Source organism: Tamandua tetradactyla, chromosome 8, assembly GCF_023851605.1.
Source record: "Tamandua tetradactyla isolate mTamTet1 chromosome 8, mTamTet1.pri, whole genome shotgun sequence".
Taxonomy (NCBI): Eukaryota; Metazoa; Chordata; class Mammalia; order Pilosa; family Myrmecophagidae; genus Tamandua; species Tamandua tetradactyla.
This window is the reverse complement of record NC_135334.1, coordinates 27,855,583-27,874,895: the sequence shown is the minus strand read 5'-3', so window position 1 is coordinate 27,874,895 and position 19,313 is coordinate 27,855,583. Positions and strand designations below refer to the sequence as shown.

The 19,313-nt window shown below is 43.9% G+C and overlaps 1 protein-coding gene across 9 annotated transcripts in view; it reads left to right on the top strand.

The window, feature by feature from the left end:
- The window catches only part of NCAM1 (neural cell adhesion molecule 1), a 345,586-nt gene that overhangs the window by 287,347 nt on the left and 38,926 nt on the right, over window positions 1–19,313 (top strand). For 5 of the 9 annotated variants that reach the window (XM_077112901.1, XM_077112895.1, XM_077112902.1 and 2 more), the window contains exons 8-13: window positions 5,382–5,524; window positions 15,759–15,909; window positions 16,274–16,458; window positions 16,804–16,900; window positions 17,230–17,400; window positions 18,439–18,570. In XM_077112901.1, coding sequence (XP_076969016.1) covers window positions 5,382–5,524; window positions 15,759–15,909; window positions 16,274–16,458; window positions 16,804–16,900; window positions 17,230–17,400; window positions 18,439–18,570 — 879 coding nt within the window. Of the gene's footprint in view, window positions 1–5,381; window positions 5,525–11,682; window positions 11,713–15,758; window positions 15,910–16,273; window positions 16,459–16,803; window positions 16,901–17,229; window positions 17,401–18,438; window positions 18,571–19,313 lie in introns of all 9 variants that reach the window. The other 4 variants (XM_077112894.1, XM_077112896.1, XM_077112897.1 and 1 more) reach the window with 1 other exon arrangement.

Here is a 19,313-nt window from a genome sequence, read left to right as displayed (position 1 = left end):
ATAAACTCCCATTCATTTAGGAACTGTAATGCATTTTGACCTGACTTTGAAAAAAGAATTTGCTACAGAGAAGTGTTTAACCCAGTGGCTCTCAACCTTCTCTGCTTACCTGTTTTAAGCAGCACAGATAAACTGGTCCACTATAATCTGGCTACTATCCTGCAGATGCCAAAGAAGGCAGCTCCATGGTTTAAAAAAAAAAAAAAGCTCTTTTTAGGTAGTGACAATGTGTACTTGAAAAATTGGAGTGAGGCCCTGCTGCTTTAGCCAGATTTAGGAAAACTGCTTGTAAACAAAGACCTTTGGAATCAAGTGATTATATGCAAATGACCCTGCTAATCACCAGTGAATCCTTTTTGTTCATTAATGACATCTAGGTCTAGAAACAGGTTGTCATTTTGCTTTAAGTTAACTATATTTTTGAGAGTGAAAGCTAACCTTGTTGGACAATTTTCTTGACAATCTTTTCACTAATTCAGACTGGTCTTCACCAGTCATTCTGATTTTATGAAGCCTTTTCATATTCTAGAAAAAAGACAGAGTGTTTATTAATTTATTCCTTCATTTTACTCAATATTTCTCGAGTTTCTATGTCACTACATACATGGGGGCTGCGGAGAAGAATAAGCCATGACCCCTTGGAGCTTGAAGGAGAAGATGAAAATATAAGCCATAAGCACATAAATTACAGTCAACAAACTTGTGTGTGCCTGCCCTGTGTGTCCCGGCTCTGTCCAGGGACACAAAGGTGAATAGCAGGGACTCTGTGTGCGGAGTAAAGCCAATGGTCAGTGCTGAACTCTTAAACCCACTGTAGTTACCTCATAATAGCAGAATGCAGAGTGTTTATAAGAAACAAAGATCTCTGGCCCTACCTGATGGAAGTTAGAGAAGTCTTCACAAAGGATGTGCTACTCCATGAATAAGGGTTACGCAAAGGAAGGGAATGGGTGGGCATTTCAGGCAGTCCCCACACAGGACAGGGGCAGTGAAAGCACTGGAGGGATGGAAAGTTAGCTCGTGGTGGACAGGACATGCATGTTTTATTCACGGATGTATCTCCACCACGTCGGGCAGTGCCTGGCATATACTTAGCGCTAGTCTTTGAATAAATGAAGGGACAGCGATTCGTTCCCCATGAGTGGCAGGGGCAACAGCGTAGAATGTAATCATCCCCCGTCTTTAGGGATGTTTTTTAGACATCACATCCTTCACATCATCGTTGCCCTCCACATCATCCTCAGCATGAGGGGAATACACACTGTGCCAAGCGCCATGTGATGTACTACTGTAAATTAGCTTGTTTAATCCTCATCCCACCCTGAGATAGGTGATTATTGTCCCAATTTTACAAATGAGGAAACTGAAGCACAGAGGGACCTACCCAAAGTCACACCGTACATGGTTGAGGCAGGATTTAGACACAGGCAGTTGTCTCTAAAGTCCCTGCCTAAGCTAAACAATGGTGGCTATTACTCCCCAAAGCCCTGTCTAACCCATACTGTGTCTGGACCATATATGAAATGATGAGTAATACTAAAATTAGTGTACTATGCCTTTAGCACCATGCTCTATGTAACTGAAGTCAGTTCTAACTTGGCTGATCAAGAACTGATCTTGTCTTCTCTCTCAGGCCTTCCTGGGAGTGATGGCTTCCCCAGAAAGGAGGGGTGGGTAGTGAGCGAAGAGGCATGTGGTGGCCGTGGTAGAGTGAAGAGAGTGGGTGAGGGCCAAGGAAAGAAGTAACAAGTCTGGGAAAGTGGAATGGGCTACCTGCGGCAAGACAGGCCTTGTCCTCTCATTACCCTCCTACACCACCCACCCACACACAATTTCTTCCCCAAGACCGCAGTTGGGAGAACGTGTATTAGCAAATGGAACAAACAGAGGAGGGTGTTGAAGCCCCTGGAGAGACACGTAGGGAAATCACAGCCTCATGGGACTGTGTCTCATCTAGCCCTTTCCAGGATGGGAACCCTCCTGTGTGAACTCCTGAGGGGAACTCAAGTAGCATCCTTTAAATAAGCTGGTGCCACCTGACATACCCCTTTCCCTCTCCATTTCAAGTTCTTAACCTCCTTTCTCTCCTCCCGGCCTCCCAGTGGTTTAGAGATTGGTCTGAGGGCAGGGAGCTCATGGAGAGGAAGTTACTAGCTAGGGCTGCACTATCCTTCCCACTTTTCTCTCTACCTCCTCCCCCTTCTGCTTTGCCGGCACTAGGGGAGAAATAAGGGAGCTTTCCTAGCAGCAGCAGCAGAGTATAGAAGATGAGTTAGAAGGAAAAGGAAACCGGCAACTTAGTAAAGAGGAGCACAGAACTCCTGAGGCTCCAAGAAGGGATAGCAATTAGTATGTAAGGGGCACATCTAAATTAGGGACTACCATAATTGTAGCTGACATCATTTTTTCCTAAGAAGAGGGCATGTTCCAGCATGCATTGCCCTAGTTATCAGCTAGAAGTTCTTTTTACTAAGGAGTTGCAACCTACCTTCCTTTAAACTTGGCAGTGAATTTCCATTTGCTTCTCTCCCAATGGGCCCCTCTGAAGAAGTATTTTTGTCTCCCCAGATTCTTATTGTGCTCATACCAATTCTCTGGAGATCTTGTGCTGCCGGGGGCTGAGGCATGTTCACCAGTGAATGGGGAGCTCAGCTTAGTCAACCCCCTGTAACTAAAGCAGCCCATATGAGTTACAGAAAAAGACAAGCAGGGGACTGAAGGAAGGTGTCCCTGGTCATGCCATCCACCCCTCCTTGCAGGGAAGCAGGGCCCCAGGGCTCTTCTTGGGCTCAGGTTGCAGGAGCCTGGGTTGGGATGGGAGTACAAGGCCCACCCTGAGTGACTGGGCACAGAGCCACAGACATGCCAGAAGAGGATCTCAGGCAGCTTGGAAAACTCACAAGGGTGGCTATACTCACAGAAATGTCCATGGGGAGAGATGCATGGAACAGTCTGTAGCATCAAATTCCGTGGAGGCAGGTGGAGAATTATAACAGCGATCCAAAGTCAGGAGCCCTCAACAGAGGTTAATTAAGATGGAGCAAGTACCTTCAGCAGATAAAAACCTGGAGAGAGCTCTCTAGATGCTGGTATGCAGAGGGAGGGAGTCTTTTTTAAGTAGGATGACCGTCAGTCTCTGTTTGCCCAAGAATGCCTGTTGTCTCTGTATAATTATTTAGAGAATGCCATTTCATTCTCAAGAGTGCCCCAGCTTGTACAACACATTATATGATTATCCCATTTATAAGGCAGTATTCTAAGCCTTGAGAGTTAGTTGTGATGATAGCACTGCTCCTGGGGTACAGAGAAGATAAGAGAATAAGAGAGAAGCTTGCCCTCCTTCCACCTACCCTCTATAGACTATTCAAAATGAGCCATTGTTGATAATGTTCATATGAATATAGTTTTCCTTTTTCCAAACACTTGTACGGTGCACTCTTTGTAACCGCCTGGGAAATGGAGCTACCGAGACCAAATATTAACAGACATGAACTGACCTTTGTCTGTCTTCTGTTAACCTGCTGCTGCCAGGACAAAATGCTCTGGGTCAGGAGAAGGTCAGCAAAACACTAGCCTACAGGGTCTGATGAGGTTTCGAGGGGCCAGAAATAATTCAACCTTCTGGCGACTTAACTCCATACCCCCAAAACAACTGTTCAATTAGGTGAATTCAGGATTTGGGCTGGGTTTTTTTTGTTTTTGTTTGTTTGCTTTGTGGTTTTTTTTTTTTTTTTTTTTTTACATTCAAACTGTTATTTTGACAGTATGGAAACATTACTCACATTTTTACCTCCTTAAAAACTGTTCCACAGCACGTGACACATAATCCATCTCATAGGCACTGGAACATCCTTGAAAGTCATATTTATCAAGATGAGCACAAAGTCTTCCTATAGGAAAACCTTACTGCCTTGGGCTCCATCGATTCAAATTTGTGATCCTTTGGCCATGTTGGATTGATACATCTATCTTCTGTGCTAGCCATCCAAAAAGGGTTTGCTAAGCAGGCTTTTAATACAGATTAACTTCAGAAGAGTATTTGAACTTTGTAAGTGTTTTTTTTTAATAGAAGCAGACATTTGCTATAGAAGACATATAGCTATAGCATTGTTTTCTGTTTACTAAAGCAGAATCAAGGGCCTCAAATTGGAGAGCAAATACAGGCAATAATTTATTAACCTACTTGAGGTTAATGCATGAATTTGAATATAAAACCAATGTAGTTCTTTCAAAAATTATCTACAATTCTGATTTTTTTATGGTGGTGGTTTATCCAGCCTGACCTTTTTCTCTACTAGTCTGATAAGTTGTGCAGTATTTTCTTTCGTCTACGGAAGGTTCAGCAATTTCAGAGTATAATTGTTTTAAATTGGGAAAATTCAATTTTCTCTAATGTTTTAACATTTAACTCAGCTTTTGAATGCTTCTGTTTTCTTGCATTACCAAAACATTTGGAAAATGAACTCATCTCAACTCATCTCCTTCCAGCCCTAGCCCCACCCCACAGCCCCTAGTCAGTTACCCGCCTGATTTCCCTGCTCGAGTTGATGCTAACACCATTCTTCTACCCATTAAGAATCTCAGGCATTTTGGACTCCTAGTTCCTTCTCTTGAGTCTTCCCATCCCTACTTGCCCTCTGTTCATTTGCCACTTCTTATAAAATCTTCCATCGGCCTCTCTCTCGAAGCTGCCCTTTCTTTCCCCCCTCAAGACGACCTAGTTCAGGACCCTGTTACCCTGTTACCTCACATCTGAGTCGTTGGCCGAGCTTCCAAACTGGTTTCTACCCCCCACCCCACCCCTGCCAAGACCTTCTCCATTCTAAATCATCTTGAGCCTTTTGTGCATGAACACTATCGAAATACAAATGATCGTTTCATCCCCCCTGGTCAAAAACTGACAGTAGTCCTCCACGAGATTCTGAATAAAATGTGGGCAGGTACTTTAACCAGGAGATCAGGCTGCTCGGTGCCTGGGTCTGGCATTTTCTCCGTCTGCGTTAAAGCACAAACATTCAGCTCATGCTGCACTACTCACTTACAGCCCTTGCTTCTTGGCTTTTACTCGAGCAGTTTTCTATATTTGGATTACCCTCATCTCCACCCCAAAGTTCCACTGCAAGTCCCATGACCCAGGCCGAAAGCCATAAGCCAGGGGCCCGCCATCCCTCTGCTGCCGTGGAGGCTGTTGTTTCATTACAATCTGTCTTGTCCTGTCTCTGCTTCATTGTAAGATCCTTGGTGATCCAACACTGTATCTCCTACAACCCCTAGGCCAGGGCCTTGCACTCAGTAAATTGACAATCTTTGTTGAGGGCTACATGTAGCTACTTAAACACTGAAAGATCACCTAAATTCAAAGAAATGTTTTGTCTTTTCAGCAAAACCCAAAATCACTTATGTAGAGAACCAGACAGCCATGGAACTGGAAGAACAGGTCACTCTCACCTGCGAAGCCTCGGGAGACCCTATTCCCTCCATCACCTGGAGAACTTCCACCCGAAACATCAGCAGTGAAGAAAAGGTATAATGTTGCCCAAGAGTTTCAGGGCATGGAACGCAGGCTTGAAGCAATTTGAGTCTGCCCCAGGTGTCCAGTCTGCTTTGGTGAGCCAGAAGATGGGATGTGATCACCAGAGGCCATGACCGCACCCTGTGGCCTCCCTGCCCCAGCCTGGCCGGACACGGCCTGCTTAGCATTCCCTTGTAAAGTAAACGGGCACAATTCCTTGCATAGAGTCACAGGGTGTGTGGTCAGTGGGCAAGGTTAAGTGAGCTGGGGAGAAAGGGAAGGGTGATTTTCAAGCCCCAGGCTATGGAGCCCTGAGGAGTGAGGGGAAGTCAAGGTCCAGGTGCACCAGATGATATTATTGTCATCTCAGGAGCACCCAAGGAAATGTCTCCGGGAAATAACAGGGATCAAAATGAGCCTATCAGTCCTTTTCCTTATATTGCGTGTACTCATGCTATACATGCACTCGATGCACAAAAGCCCGGTTTCCTCTGTGTCTGCCTGTGTTCTTAATCACAACGGATATCATTTTGTTCTAAAGGCGAAAATAATTAGCAGTTTCTAAATGATCTTGAATGCACCTGGATTTGGCAATATATTCACTGAGGGTTTAAGAACATTGTAGCAATGTGCCTGGCATATTAAAACAATTGAGAAGATTTCGCTTTAAAGCACATGGATTTATAGGCCACCGGAAAGTTATCCTTATTATTGGCAATATATAAAAAGTGAGGTGACCTCACATCCTGAGACTCTTTGCTACTGAGTGGGCCAAAAGCAGGAGGAAGAAGTTTGGTTTTAAAGCAACTTAAACCCTCTATGGCACTTCTCCAATCTCATCTCATATATCCTGTAGTAAAGGGCTCCATTTTAGTTGGCCAAAGCTTTGTCACCTATTCAGGAGTAATGGCCTTACCCTTAAAGAGCATTTATAATGGATTGCTTATTGACCAGATGTCATAAATGATAGATTTTAGCTCTGCTGCCTGCCTAAAGGAAATTCCTAAAGAGGATAAACTCAAGTAAAGCCAAAAGGGGATCATGTGAAATACCAGAACCAAATTTGAAATTTGCATTTGAGGAACTGATTTCTGTCCCCACTAAGGAAAAACAAAGCCAAATCAAAGGAAACAATAATTGCTGCTCCAAATAACCCATTATTAATTTTTGCAAGTTTTGCCTCCAGAGTCTAATTCATCCTAACAAAACTCAGTTGTGGAACTGCTAAGTATTTTTGGTACTCACTTGTGCGTTTGATATTGTGGAAACCAGTTATATCAAGAAATGTGGTGCTTGGATAATTTCTTTATCAGCATTGGAATTAAATCCTCTCCTAAGATTTCAGCTCCCATCATGAGTGTTATGTGGATTGAATGTACATTTCAGGGCTGAAATCATAGGGCTTGCTGCTTGGCAGATCTTTTTATGGACTTGGGATCAAATTTGTCCCGAATGACAAAGTCAGTATATGCCTTTGACCTACAGTGAAGGACAGAAATAATATCTATTGCAGATGAATGACGCTTTTAAATTCTATATCTTTTCTAGGAATAGCTCCACAGCCAAGATAGACTGGTTATTAAGATTTGTTCCTACCTCAGGTTCTTTAATAGGTTGGCACTTCTGGCTTGTACCTGTGAATTCATTTTTAAGAATGAGAACTAGGAACCAGGCACTAATATACACTTGTACTTACAGAATATTGATGAAACTGAAGGTGTCCAGGAGAGATCATTTCACACATAGTAAGGACTGGTATTTTTGTATAATTCAGTTAGTTTAGATCATCTGTCTTAATCTGAGGTAATTTTTTAAGCCCATCCACGAAGGAAGTATTGTGGATTTTGTGTTTTTAACTCTGGATTGCCTTCAGACTTACTTGAAGTGACATTATTGGAACACTGGTGAACTGCTGTTAGAACAAGTCCTCCAAATCGGCCAGTGCTGTGTCACCAGGTTGTTGACACATATCTGCCTAAATGAAACCCTGTATAGGAAATGTTGCCATTTCTATTAATTATATATTAACTTCAAGGAGACATGATGTCCCATCTTATATTGTGGCTAACTGATAATTCAGAAAACAAACATGGCCTATTCATGAGGAGTTTGGACTCCAGATAATAAATTTCACTTTTACTCTGGTGTCTTCTCATGTTAGAGCCATCTAAAGTTGCATTATATAAAATTGGGTACCAAAATTACTAGAGTCACTAAACTGTAGAAGAAAGCAGTTTTCTTTTTAAATCAGAGCAATAAGCTAAGCAGATGAGAATAGACAATTTTATCTAATTGAGAGGGGAAAGAAGCTTCCTGAGAATTGGATAACATAAAAATGCTGGAATTGTAGAAGGTTGAAAGGCACCTTTGAGGTCATCTAGCCTCCTGGTCTGCCTTTCTGGCATCTGTGCCAGGTTATTTGGTCTCTTCCTGAAGAGTGATGGAGTCAGTTGTTTGTAGAGCAGTCAGCTTCCTTGTCCCTTCCATTCTCAGTTCTTCCCAGCTCTGCCATTTAGTCCTTTGCAGAACAGCCATTAAATTTGGAAGTAGTGATTCGATTTTCCTCAAGTCAGTCCACTCTTCTTCCTTTTAGCACCTGCAGTTCCTTTTGCTGTGTCTCAGATGCCATGGTTTCCAGTTGGCCTTTACTAGACAGCTTCAGTTCTCTGGTCCTCCCCTAATATGTTGTGGTGCCTACAGGTCCAGACATAGTCTGACCTATGCAGACTTCAGTGGGGTCTTTGCCTCCCTTGATCTAGACATATTATTGTAGTTGAAATTGCATTAGCCCTTTAGTTTGTGCCTCATATGCAGCTTGTGGTCAACTAAATGCTCGGCTCTTTTTTACATGAACTGCATTTAAGCCACATAGTCCCTATTCTGTTCATATGCAGTTGATTTTTTAAGCAATAGTGCACTATTTATACTTATTCATGTTCAAAATTTTATCTTGCTAGTTGCAGCCCAGTGTTTCTCCGTGGGGTCACTATGGCAATTTGAGAGGACTGTTCCTTGTGTAGGACTGCCCTGTGCAATGAAGATCTTTAGTATCACTGGTCATCTGCCCACTAAAATGCTTGGAGCCACCTCCACTCATTTTGATTACCAAGAATGTCACATTTACCAACAACCCCTGTGATGAGAACCACTGTTTTAGCCCATCATTCCAACCAGCCAGGTACTGGCTTTCATTAGAACTGTCCATAGAACTCTGTGTCCGGGCCAGTTCCACCCATGTGGGACCCCTATTTTACTTATGGATATTAAAAGTAACAAGATTTAGTAGTCCTTGAACCCCAGCACCAAGCACAAGCCTCAAAGGCAAGCAGTTCAGTAGCCCTCCCAATGCATTTGTCATCTAACCCTTACATTAGCTATTTCTTCCAACCTTGTATGAACACTTATTTGAAATATCTTTGTTGAAGTCCCTAATAAAAATGTTGACTGGGACCAGGTCAAGTACAGATACACAAGGGTTTCCCTCTGGGTCATTGACTCAGAAAGGAGAGCACCTCATGCCACAGTTCTCTAATATGACTTTGATGACTTTCATGAAAGGTTCAATGATTCCCTTAATAAAGTTATTTACAGTACAAGCTCATTAAGGAAGCTTTGTCTTTTACTTCCTTGCTTGGTTGAGTCTAGAATTATGCTCCTTAAAAGAAGAGGGAAGAAAAGGCTTTCAACCATAGACACATAGTTGATGACTTCCATTGAAATAAGGGATATTCTTCATTATGAAAAGAAACAAACCAAAAGAGTACAATGATCAGCCCGAATGTAACATATCTTTAATCATGTCTCTGGGCTAAGTCCAATCACTTATTTGAGATTGACGGTTATTAAACTGCTAAGCTTCACTAGTTAAGTTGGTTTAGCTTAAGTGATAATAGCTAGACTCAGTCTAATTGCTTGCGTCCTTGAGATCACTAGAGTAGACCAATTATCTGAAAGTTAGTCCATTTCTTAGTGGTCACTCTTATGTGGACAGAAAAAAATTGACCATCATAATGGGTCAGTTTGGTCATGTATATAGAAATCACTGTGATACTTGAGATACATAGAAAGTTTTTGCATCCACATAATTTTCATTACGTTATCCTACTTAGATCCATTTTTAAATATTGTCAGGTGTTTGAATAAGTGGTGGTAAATTCCAGGTAACATTTACATATTAATGTGACTCAGGGTTAAAAGGCCCCTGGTGTTTTACATACCTTGTCCCTGGCAGAACAAGTCCATTGCATGCTTATTTGAACACCTCTGTGCCTTTAAAATGACTGGTAAAGAAAGGCATGTGAAGCCCTAATGATTAAGGAAAAGAAGGGGTGTGAGGCGTTGAAGTCAGAAAAGAGAGAGATGGAGAAAAAGTATAAGAATCCAAGAACGTTGAATGCTAGGCTGATAGTATATCCTGCAAATAAGAGAGAACTTCTGAAATTCTGGATTCTCTAGAAACTGGAGCTTCTTTACACCAGGAAGAATTCTTCTTTCAATACAAATTCAGTACCCACCTTTAAACACTGGAAAATCTATATCCCCAGTCAGAGTCTGGTTTATCTATAGGGTTTGGGCAAAAATATAACAGAGAATGCTTAAGATAATTGTAGGGGGGCCTTACTTTAGTTTACATGCATGTTCCTGCATACTTGTGTACAAAACAATAAAGCATATTAGTATTAAAAGAACACAGAACTAAAGATTTTGGAGCATTACTACTCATACCCTAATTGATTTTATGTGTTTATATTTGCATATCAGGCTGTCTTCAAGTAGACCACACTTTCACCAAATTGTCAGGGCCAAGGTATAACCTGTCTTTCTACCAAGCACATAGTTAGAAGGTTGGGCTGCTGGAAACATTCTGATTACTAGAAACTACTTATTCTAAAAGCCACAAAAGCACAGTGATTTTGGAGAGACGCAAGGAGAACCAGATTTGAACAACAAGCAAATCCGTATGCTATAGACTCATTAAAAAGATCTTGATTAATCCAGCCCTGGCATGTGACAGACAAGCTTCTAAGTGATGTGGATTGGCAGCCACATTTGGCATGTTGGCCCACTGTTTTTCTGGTCTTAGCATGTTCCTCTTTCTCACCTTTTTCATTAACATCATATGACGTTACCCAGTATTTCCATCCTCCATCTCACAAAACGCTTTGCCTTTAGTGAGCTCTTAATAAGTGTTTGCTTATTCATTTACATTCCCTGCCTTACACTGCTGCATTTCTAGCATCTTTTCTATCCTTTTTCCATCTGAACATAAGAGACAATCAGGCAGTCATGTCACCTAATAAACAGAGCAACGCAGGATGGTGTTCTTGACTCCCGGGATGAAAACAAAACAAATAAAAAAACAAAAACTGTAAGCAAAGTAGATTCCCAAGTTCCAGATAAACTTTAAAATCCCATTGTGGGTAAGGTAATGCCCCCAAACCTCTCTGTCCATGGAATGTTGGCTCACACCCTTGTGAGTGCCATGTCCGATGAAAGTGGTGCATGCTTGAATCCGCATGCCATCTGGGCATTCCTCTGCCTTTAAGAACCTACTGGAGCCCTACAACAGCGCCCAGCATTTGGTATCCTCAAAGCTTCCTGACACGTCCAGGAATGTATACCTCTCATTCCTAATGTACCCTTCTGCTCCTTGCTTTTTTACCTTTAAAAAAAAAAAAAAGAAAGAAAATTTTGACTTTTATTAGAATGCATGCAAAAAGTAATAAAATGCATGAGCATAAAATGACATTAGTATGCTTTGATAAGCTGTCTAATAAAATCCAAAGATGGAAACCTACTCTATAAGTATCTCTGTTGACATGGTTAGATCTAGTAGTGTTACCAAACACATGAGGAATATTTAAGATATTCCGGAACAGGAGCAGGCAAATATGCCTGCTGATATCCATATGTCTACCAAAGATGAGGAAAGTCTTTACCTTTGCATTATATATCCTAAGTGCATAAGGAAAAAAAAAAGCTGAATGTAAGCTAAATCCTAAATTATGTTGGGTAATAAACACACCATTGAAAGTGGGTCTTGGAAAAAGTTCTGAATTGAAAAGAAGCTGCATGTGCCTGGAATGCAGTGTGATACATCGATTCTCTAAAGCAACATGTTGTAAAATTTTACTGCTTTCTTGTTGTGTTTTATATCTTGTTCTCTCCAGGCTTCGTGGACTCGACCAGAGAAGCAAGAGGTATAGCTTACCTGACCACTAGCCAGTCTTTAGTTTTGAAAGCATTACAGTTTAACTCACCATTACAGTTTAATAACCAGGCATGCTAAACTAATTAGTAATTTAGTTAAAGAATAGGCCAATAGTGGTAGGCATTACTTAGCAATAGTATCATTTTAGGATGAGCAAGCAAGCTGTGTTGGGAGTGGATGAACAGATCTTTATTATTTCCCCAAACTGGATCTTATTCTGTTGCTGGTGCTGGTAATATCATATCCAGGTAATTATACTTATATTTAAAAATTGCCCCAATTCCCAGGCCAGGCATTTTGAAATGATGAAATTTTTGACTCTCACCTGGTTGATGTGGCTTTGGATCATAAAGTCACAGAGTTAGTGAGCTAAAAACCCACTCAGCCCTTTCCTTTCCAGCTCAACTCATCTTGTTGCTCACTTATTTTATAATGATTGGTCTCGGTAAATTATCACATCACATTTCATCTCAAAAGCAATGCAAATGACATCTCTCATTGGTTTTCCCAAATTGCTAAACATATCTATGTTACTTTTATAGAGCATTAAATTTATGAGATTGGAATGATTTGGTTTTATGTTTTTGCAAAGTCAGTAGCACTCAGCCTTTGGAATTTCTCTGACCACTTGCTTTGGTTTGGGTAATATGGAATTCAGTGTAAAAACTGCAGCTAAATATGAACCTTTAGATTTTAATCATGACACTCCAAGACCTAGCTTTTTTTTTTTTTTTTTACCAAATTTGTGTATATGACATAGTGAAATAAAAGCCAGTATCTTTTAGATGATACTATACTTTTTTAAAAAAGTAGCTTTTGTCTCCTCTCCGGATGGAACTTTGGTATTATAATACTATAAATGCAGAGTATGGAGAGCCTATAGCCTCTATATTTTAATTAGGTAACTCTATCCTCTTTCAAGACTGATAATTATTCAGAACACATGCTTATGTTTTCAGGTCATGGGTATAAATATTTAATGCTGTTTAATATTTAAACATTGACTGCCTGTCCCCAGGCTCTGATATTAGTTTCTGTACATGAACATGCTGCCACCGTCAAATCTTGCTCATTGTCAGCTCTCTTTGTACACACCTTCCTTGATGTCATAGGGATATAGTTTGGTCCACATCCTCTCTGAAATGCTTCCTTGCTATGGCAGAAGAATTGCTTGGAGCTGTCACAGGCTGGGTGTTTTATTGCCTGAAAGCCATGGACCAGTTGGGATGGGGAGGGAAAGAATCAGGGTTAATTAGCCCATCTTGAGCAGCTTTGGTTCTCATTCAGCCTATCCTTGTACATCTTCTCCTTGTCATTCTGATTTAGACCTAGTTGGAGGAGGAGCTGGGATTTATCAGGGAACATTAAGGAGATGTTAAGAGAATCATTATTTTAAATAGAAGTAATAGGTTTACTCCTAGGAAAGCAGATGTCTCACTCTGTCTTCCAAAAGTGTCCTCATCTTAAGCACCTCACTCTGGGTGGAACTGACTTTCAAGTGAGTGATGCCCCCAGGGCTCAGAAATTCCATTCTCTCCTTTTTGTCTCATTCAGAGATGAAGACCCTAAATCCACAAGAGCTCAAGAAAAGGCTTGGGGCATAGCCAATTTCATTCTGTAAGCTCTGCAAAGTCTTAGTGCTTTAACCTACAAGAAGGGAGGCATGATGTTTTGACAAGAAGAGAAAGTATAATTACCCTTTGTACCTTTTTGAAAAAACGGACTCTTGCCGTAATGGTCTTTCAGTTCTTGCCTCACAGTTCTCTGCTCTCTCTGCTACAGCCTGGGCCACCAGCATGACATTTGGTCTGGGTGGCTTATCGGTGGCACTCCCTGATTTTTTTCAGGTGCCACACTAAGCCATTTCAGAGGGAGATAGTGCAGTGGCATGGGAGTCCATCTGTATTTCCTCAGAGGGAGAACTGAAGGCATCTGGCAAATACTCCCTTCGTCGATCCCGTCATGAGCCACTGCAAAATAAGAATTCTCTATAGAGGGCTGCCTAATGTTCTGTTCACATCATTAAATAAGGGAAATTTAGGAAAAGAAGAGACTGGATAGGGAAAAAAATGTGTAAGCTGTCAGTGCAACCATTTGCTGAACTTTTCTTCCACTCTTTTCAGGATTATTCTGAATGAAGACTGCTCCATTCCTGCTTTGTTATTGTTCACATCTTACTCCTACCTATGTGACTTTCTTTGCCTCTTTGGCTGCAGTATCTCTTCCTTATGGAAATGTCGTCTTAATTTTTCCATTTTCCACGTTTATGTGTGACAGCCCCAGAACAAGAACCATTGGTGTCACAAGGAATCATAGCCTAGTCACTGGTTGGTGCCGTTGTCTGAATGAATTTGTGTTCTCACTGAATTAACCAGAAAGGCTACATATGGACCTCAAGTCCTGTGCCTCATTCTTGCCATGTCTGGGCAAAGAGGAGTGACAAGCAGGTCAGGTCAGCCCTTTAGAGATACCTGCAGGGATGGCTTCATGCTCTCACTGCCACAAATTTAGACAGATGGGTAAATATTTTGTATGGCATATGAAAGCCATTTATCAGCACAGCATTGTCAGCCTGTAAGAAAAGGGGTCTTCCACAAAAAGGAGGTCTCAACTAGGGACGCTCCCTAATCCATCTGTTGTCATTTCTCATTTAATGTGTGCTATTTCCTAGGATGCATCTTCTCAACCAATCAGCTTCACAAGTTTACACGTATCAGACAGTGATCTCAAAGAAGAGGGGCACTCACAGCACAAGGCAGGGACATTGTGCTTGGTGTTTCTGTCTTCTTACTAACTGTAGTATTCCAGCTTCTGGATTTGAAATATGATCGCTGAAATGGATTCGATCCATTAACCATAGTAAAAGGAATGCTTTGTAGTAGAACTGCTAAGACGGCTGCAAAAGGCCAGCACTGTCTTGCTTTTGAGCTTTCCATACTGGCTGCTGGATGGCATTGAAATTCCAGGTTTTGGGCTTCCAAACCAGCTTATCAGAAGAACCCAAAGTCTAGTGGTTTTTATTCTTTAAAAGCCTAACCCCATGGGGTGACAGGTGCTATATCCAGAGCACTCTCCCATCCTTCTCCACGGAACATCAGACATGGAGATAAGAATGCATGAGGAGCAGAAGACCTGCAGATTACCACTTGCTGGAAGACCTCTACTTGGACTGCATGGCCAGACTTTTCCTGGTCCCCCAGCCATTTTACTCAGTGCTAAGGAGGGAAAACCCCTTGGAAATATTCCAGTACCCATTGTCTAGGGATCATACACTTATTCTCTTTTGGACCAATCATTGTAATTCTAGAGAATGCTACCTATTTGTAGCATCAAGGGCTAGAAAATGGGAGTACCTGGTGTCAGGGATCTTATCTCTGCCTGGGACTCTCTATTCCACTATCCCTGGGTAGGGATCAGGCACCCTCACTTACGTCCAGCCCAACAATCGCTGAGCTCTGAGTTACTTGACCTTTTTGAATGGAATCATTTTACTTTTAAGCATCAGGAAAGAAAGCATCTGCAGAAGTATAGATTTCTCGTAAAATTTCTTGCATTTGAGCATATTCAGATTTCCCATGACATGCGCATGCACCATGGAACTGGCAGATGGGCGGACTGCTGGAAAGAAAGGATGGGGAATACAGATTTCCCAGGATCTCATGAGTCTAGGCTGTTGCTGCTGGAAGATCTCTTGGCCGGGGCTTTTGCTTCCATTTTAGACATCCCAAAGCCTTCTTGGGGATGCTACCTGTCCTTGCTGCAAGCCAGTCTTGGCACATAGTTTTGCAGGCTGGACATAAACCAAGTCCCATTTTCTGTTTTTGATTTGTCCAGATTCCCACGGTGTTTCCCGGAGCCTCCCCCTAAATGGTGGTACCTAAAGTAAGACTTAGAGGGTGCAATGGAGATGAGAGAGGATGTGAGGCTGATCGCAAACAAGTGCTGGCCTAGTCCCCTAGCCCCTGCCCTACCCTCAGCCGCTGCGGCCCTCCACTCAGCCTCGGGCCCTGACGCTGCTCCCTTCCCTCTCCGCAGACCCTGGATGGGCACATGGTGGTGCGCAGCCATGCCCGCGTGTCATCCCTGACCTTGAAAAGCATCCAGTACACAGATGCAGGAGAATACATCTGCACTGCCAGCAACACCATCGGCCAAGATTCCCAGTCTATGTACCTTGAAGTGCAATGTGAGAAATACCTGGGGAAAGACACGGGGGAGGGAGGCACAGTGCAGGATCCAGACGAAAGAGGGAAATAGCACTAGGACCTAAGTCTCATACAGTGAGCTCTGGTCACTTCCTCTGGCCGGTGGTTAGCCCTAGGCCATTTCAGAGCTATGTCCCCAAGCCACCCCCACACACCACCCTCCAGCTTTCCTACAAGCCTTTCCTGCCCTTGAGTCTTCCAATGCAACTCAAGTGCCCTGTCCCTACCTATACCCAGGCACCAGCTCTGCCTTGTGGCTCACCCATCTTCCAGGGCCAGGACACGGGGTATGTGAGGCCCTGTGACAGTGGCAGGCACCCTCATAGTCATCTTCATTCACTGCAGATGCCCCCAAGCTCCAGGGCCCCGTGGCTGTGTACACCTGGGAGGGGAACCAGGTAAACATCACCTGTGAGGTTTTCGCCTACCCCAGTGCAACAATCTCCTGGTTTCGAGATGGTCAGCTGCTGCCAAGCTCTAACTACAGCAATATCAAGATCTACAACTCCCCCTCAGCCAGCTATCTGGAGGTGAGTGGCAGGGGCAGGGAGCAGAGTGCAGAAGGTACAGTTTGACTGCAGCTAGGCTATCCTATGTGCAACAAAGTTCTTCTCTCTTGCTCCCCCTGAGCAGGGGTGCCATCAGCTGGATAAGAAGCCTTATACCAGGTCCCTTTTCCCTACTGCACTAATCCTCTCCCTGGGGCTGGACCTGGGATTAGGAGGCACAAGGCACCTCTTCTGTGAACAATTTTTCTATTTTTCTTTTGTTTAAGTCTGGGTGGAGTGAATGATACGTGCTTTAGTGGCCCTGTTTTTTACTAAGTTAATCCAATGGATATTTGTAAGCCAAGAGATCCTGCCTTCCCTCTAAAGGTGACCCCAGACTCTGAAAATGATTTTGGAAACTACAACTGTACTGCAGTGAACCGGATTGGACAGGAGTCCTTGGAATTCATCCTCGTTCAAGCAGGTGTGTGCCCCTCACAGCAGCTTCTACCCACCCCTGGCTTTGCCAGCCCATTTTATGTGCTCAGATGATGCTGGGCTACTGAGAAGTAGAGAAGGTCATGGTTAACAAAGCCTGAGGGTCAAAAAGCAGAGAGCCCTTGCCGGCTTGAGGATCGGGGCAGAGGGGCTGCTGGGAAAGAATCCCATGGTAACATGGGCCAAGGGGACAGGTTACGGGTGACAAGATTCCCAAGGGTGAGCAGAAATGAGAGAGATATGCTTTGTGATGGGGAGTTACAGTCCTGGGCCAAATTGGGCTCACCTGGGTCTCCATATCTGTCCTCCCTACAGACACCCCATCTTCACCATCCATCGACCAGGTGGAACCATACTCGAGCACAGCACAGGTGCAGTTCGATGAGCCAGAGGCCACAGGTGGGGTGCCCATCCTCAAATATAAGGCCGAGTGGAGAGCGATGGGCGAGGAGGCATGGCATTTCAAGTGGTATGATGCCAAAGAAGGTAAGTCTGGGAAAGTCATCATTTCCTTTAGAATCCTGAGTGCCTTGTTCCTCAGTGTCGGTACTCGCTCCCACCCCAGTCAGTGTTCACCAGTCCTGGCAACCCACATGGCCAGCCTCCTGACTACCCATCTGGGTAGGTGGCACCCAGCACTCTCACCTGCTGGAGGATGCCAGGTGCCACCACCTGCCATCCCGTTTGTGTTCCTACACCGAGGCCCTGTCACCGTCCCTCTAGAATTGGGTCATAGCTATGTGTCCATCTGGATGTGTTGGGCTTCTGCCCCTTAGTTCTCTTGTTCCATGATTCTGCCAGTTCTGGGTGAGACCATCTCAACCCCGTCCCAGGCAGATGTCCTGTGCAGGCACTGGGCACAGCCAGATGAGTCCAACCCAACCCACTCTGCATGTTTGAGTGACCCAGGCTGCAGGTTCTCTGCATCACCCAACCAGCCCAGCTGGGTGGTCTAATGGACTGTGATGTCACTATGATATGAATCAAATAAGCAGAGCCAGCATGACGAGCCTGCTTTTAAACCAATCCTAGGACATATTTCCCAGCCAAAGATTTTGTTTTGATGACATTTGGATTACTGCATTTTGTAGATTCTGAGCCCAAGAGGAATGAGTGTATTTATGTTTAGCTCCTGCTGTGGGGGGTTTCACTGGAATAACTCAGTGATGTGCGTTGTTTCTGTAGACAGTTTTCATCCTGGTCTGGGGTACTTGTTAACTTGGGTGAGAGTCGGGGTGGGTGGGGACATCAGTGTCACAGCCATTCAGAGACATCAGCCAACCCGGTTTTACTGAGAATTTGGTCCACCAGAAAGCTTCCATCCCTTCTTTGGCTTCTGGTGGCAGGGTTGGGGTGCAGGGAAGCAGATTATTGTGTTTTTAGCATTAGAACTAGAAAACAATACCTTTATTTTCCTAACTTCCCTCCGAAATCTCACACCAACTCTGTTGAGTTGATGCCGCTTTACCGTCATCTGCTTGGCATCTCACTCTTCCCTGGTCCCTGCCCATGTTCTCACCCCAGCCAGCATGGAGGGCATCATCACCATCGTGGGTCTAAAGCCTGAGACGACGTACGCCGTGCGACTGGCCGCCCTCAACGGCAAGGGGCTGGGCGAGATCAGTGTGGCCTCCGAGTTCAAGACACAGCCAGTCCGTAAGTAAAGCCACCGCCCTGCCTCGTCCCCACGGACCCTGAGCTGGCCCGGTTCCATTGTTCAGACCCCAGATCCTTCTCTTCCAGATCCTTCTGCCCAGGGTGCTCCCACCTCCTGGATCTCTGACTGTTAGTGAGCCCCACCGCGCAACCCCTTTATCCTCTCCTTGTGTGGTCGGTGGTAGCTGCGTCAACTTATTAGACTAACAGCCAGGAAGAGAGAGACCATCAACACATTATTAAAGAAAATGGGGAGAAAAACAGCAGCATGATGTGCAGGGATTTGGAGACTTGCTTTTTCGGCACAGTCACAAAGGTCCTAAGCACCCTGTGACTTGAAGAAAGAGGGAAGAACATTGGCAGCTCACGTAATTGCTGTAGGATTTTTGATGCAGCAGAGATATTAAGTTATAGAACAGCCGAGACTGCCGTAGCATGTATTAGCAGGAGTAAAAATACAAGAGTGGAAAAGGGCAGCGGATAGCCGTCACCTTTGACTTTTCTGCTCCTCCTCCCCTCCCTTTCCACACTCGGGGCACATGTCAGTGTCCCTCCCCCCGGCCTCTTTCATGGGTGCCACATCTTCTTAATTCCCTGCAGAGCTGCATTTCTGTGTTCTCCTCTGCCATTCCCTCTTTCCTTAAACCATGCCTGCTGCGCATTGCCCTTCCTGCCCGCAAATAGCCAAGCTCTGTGCAAGCCCTTCTCGAGACATAACCCTTGACAAGCCAGAGTTTCTGTCA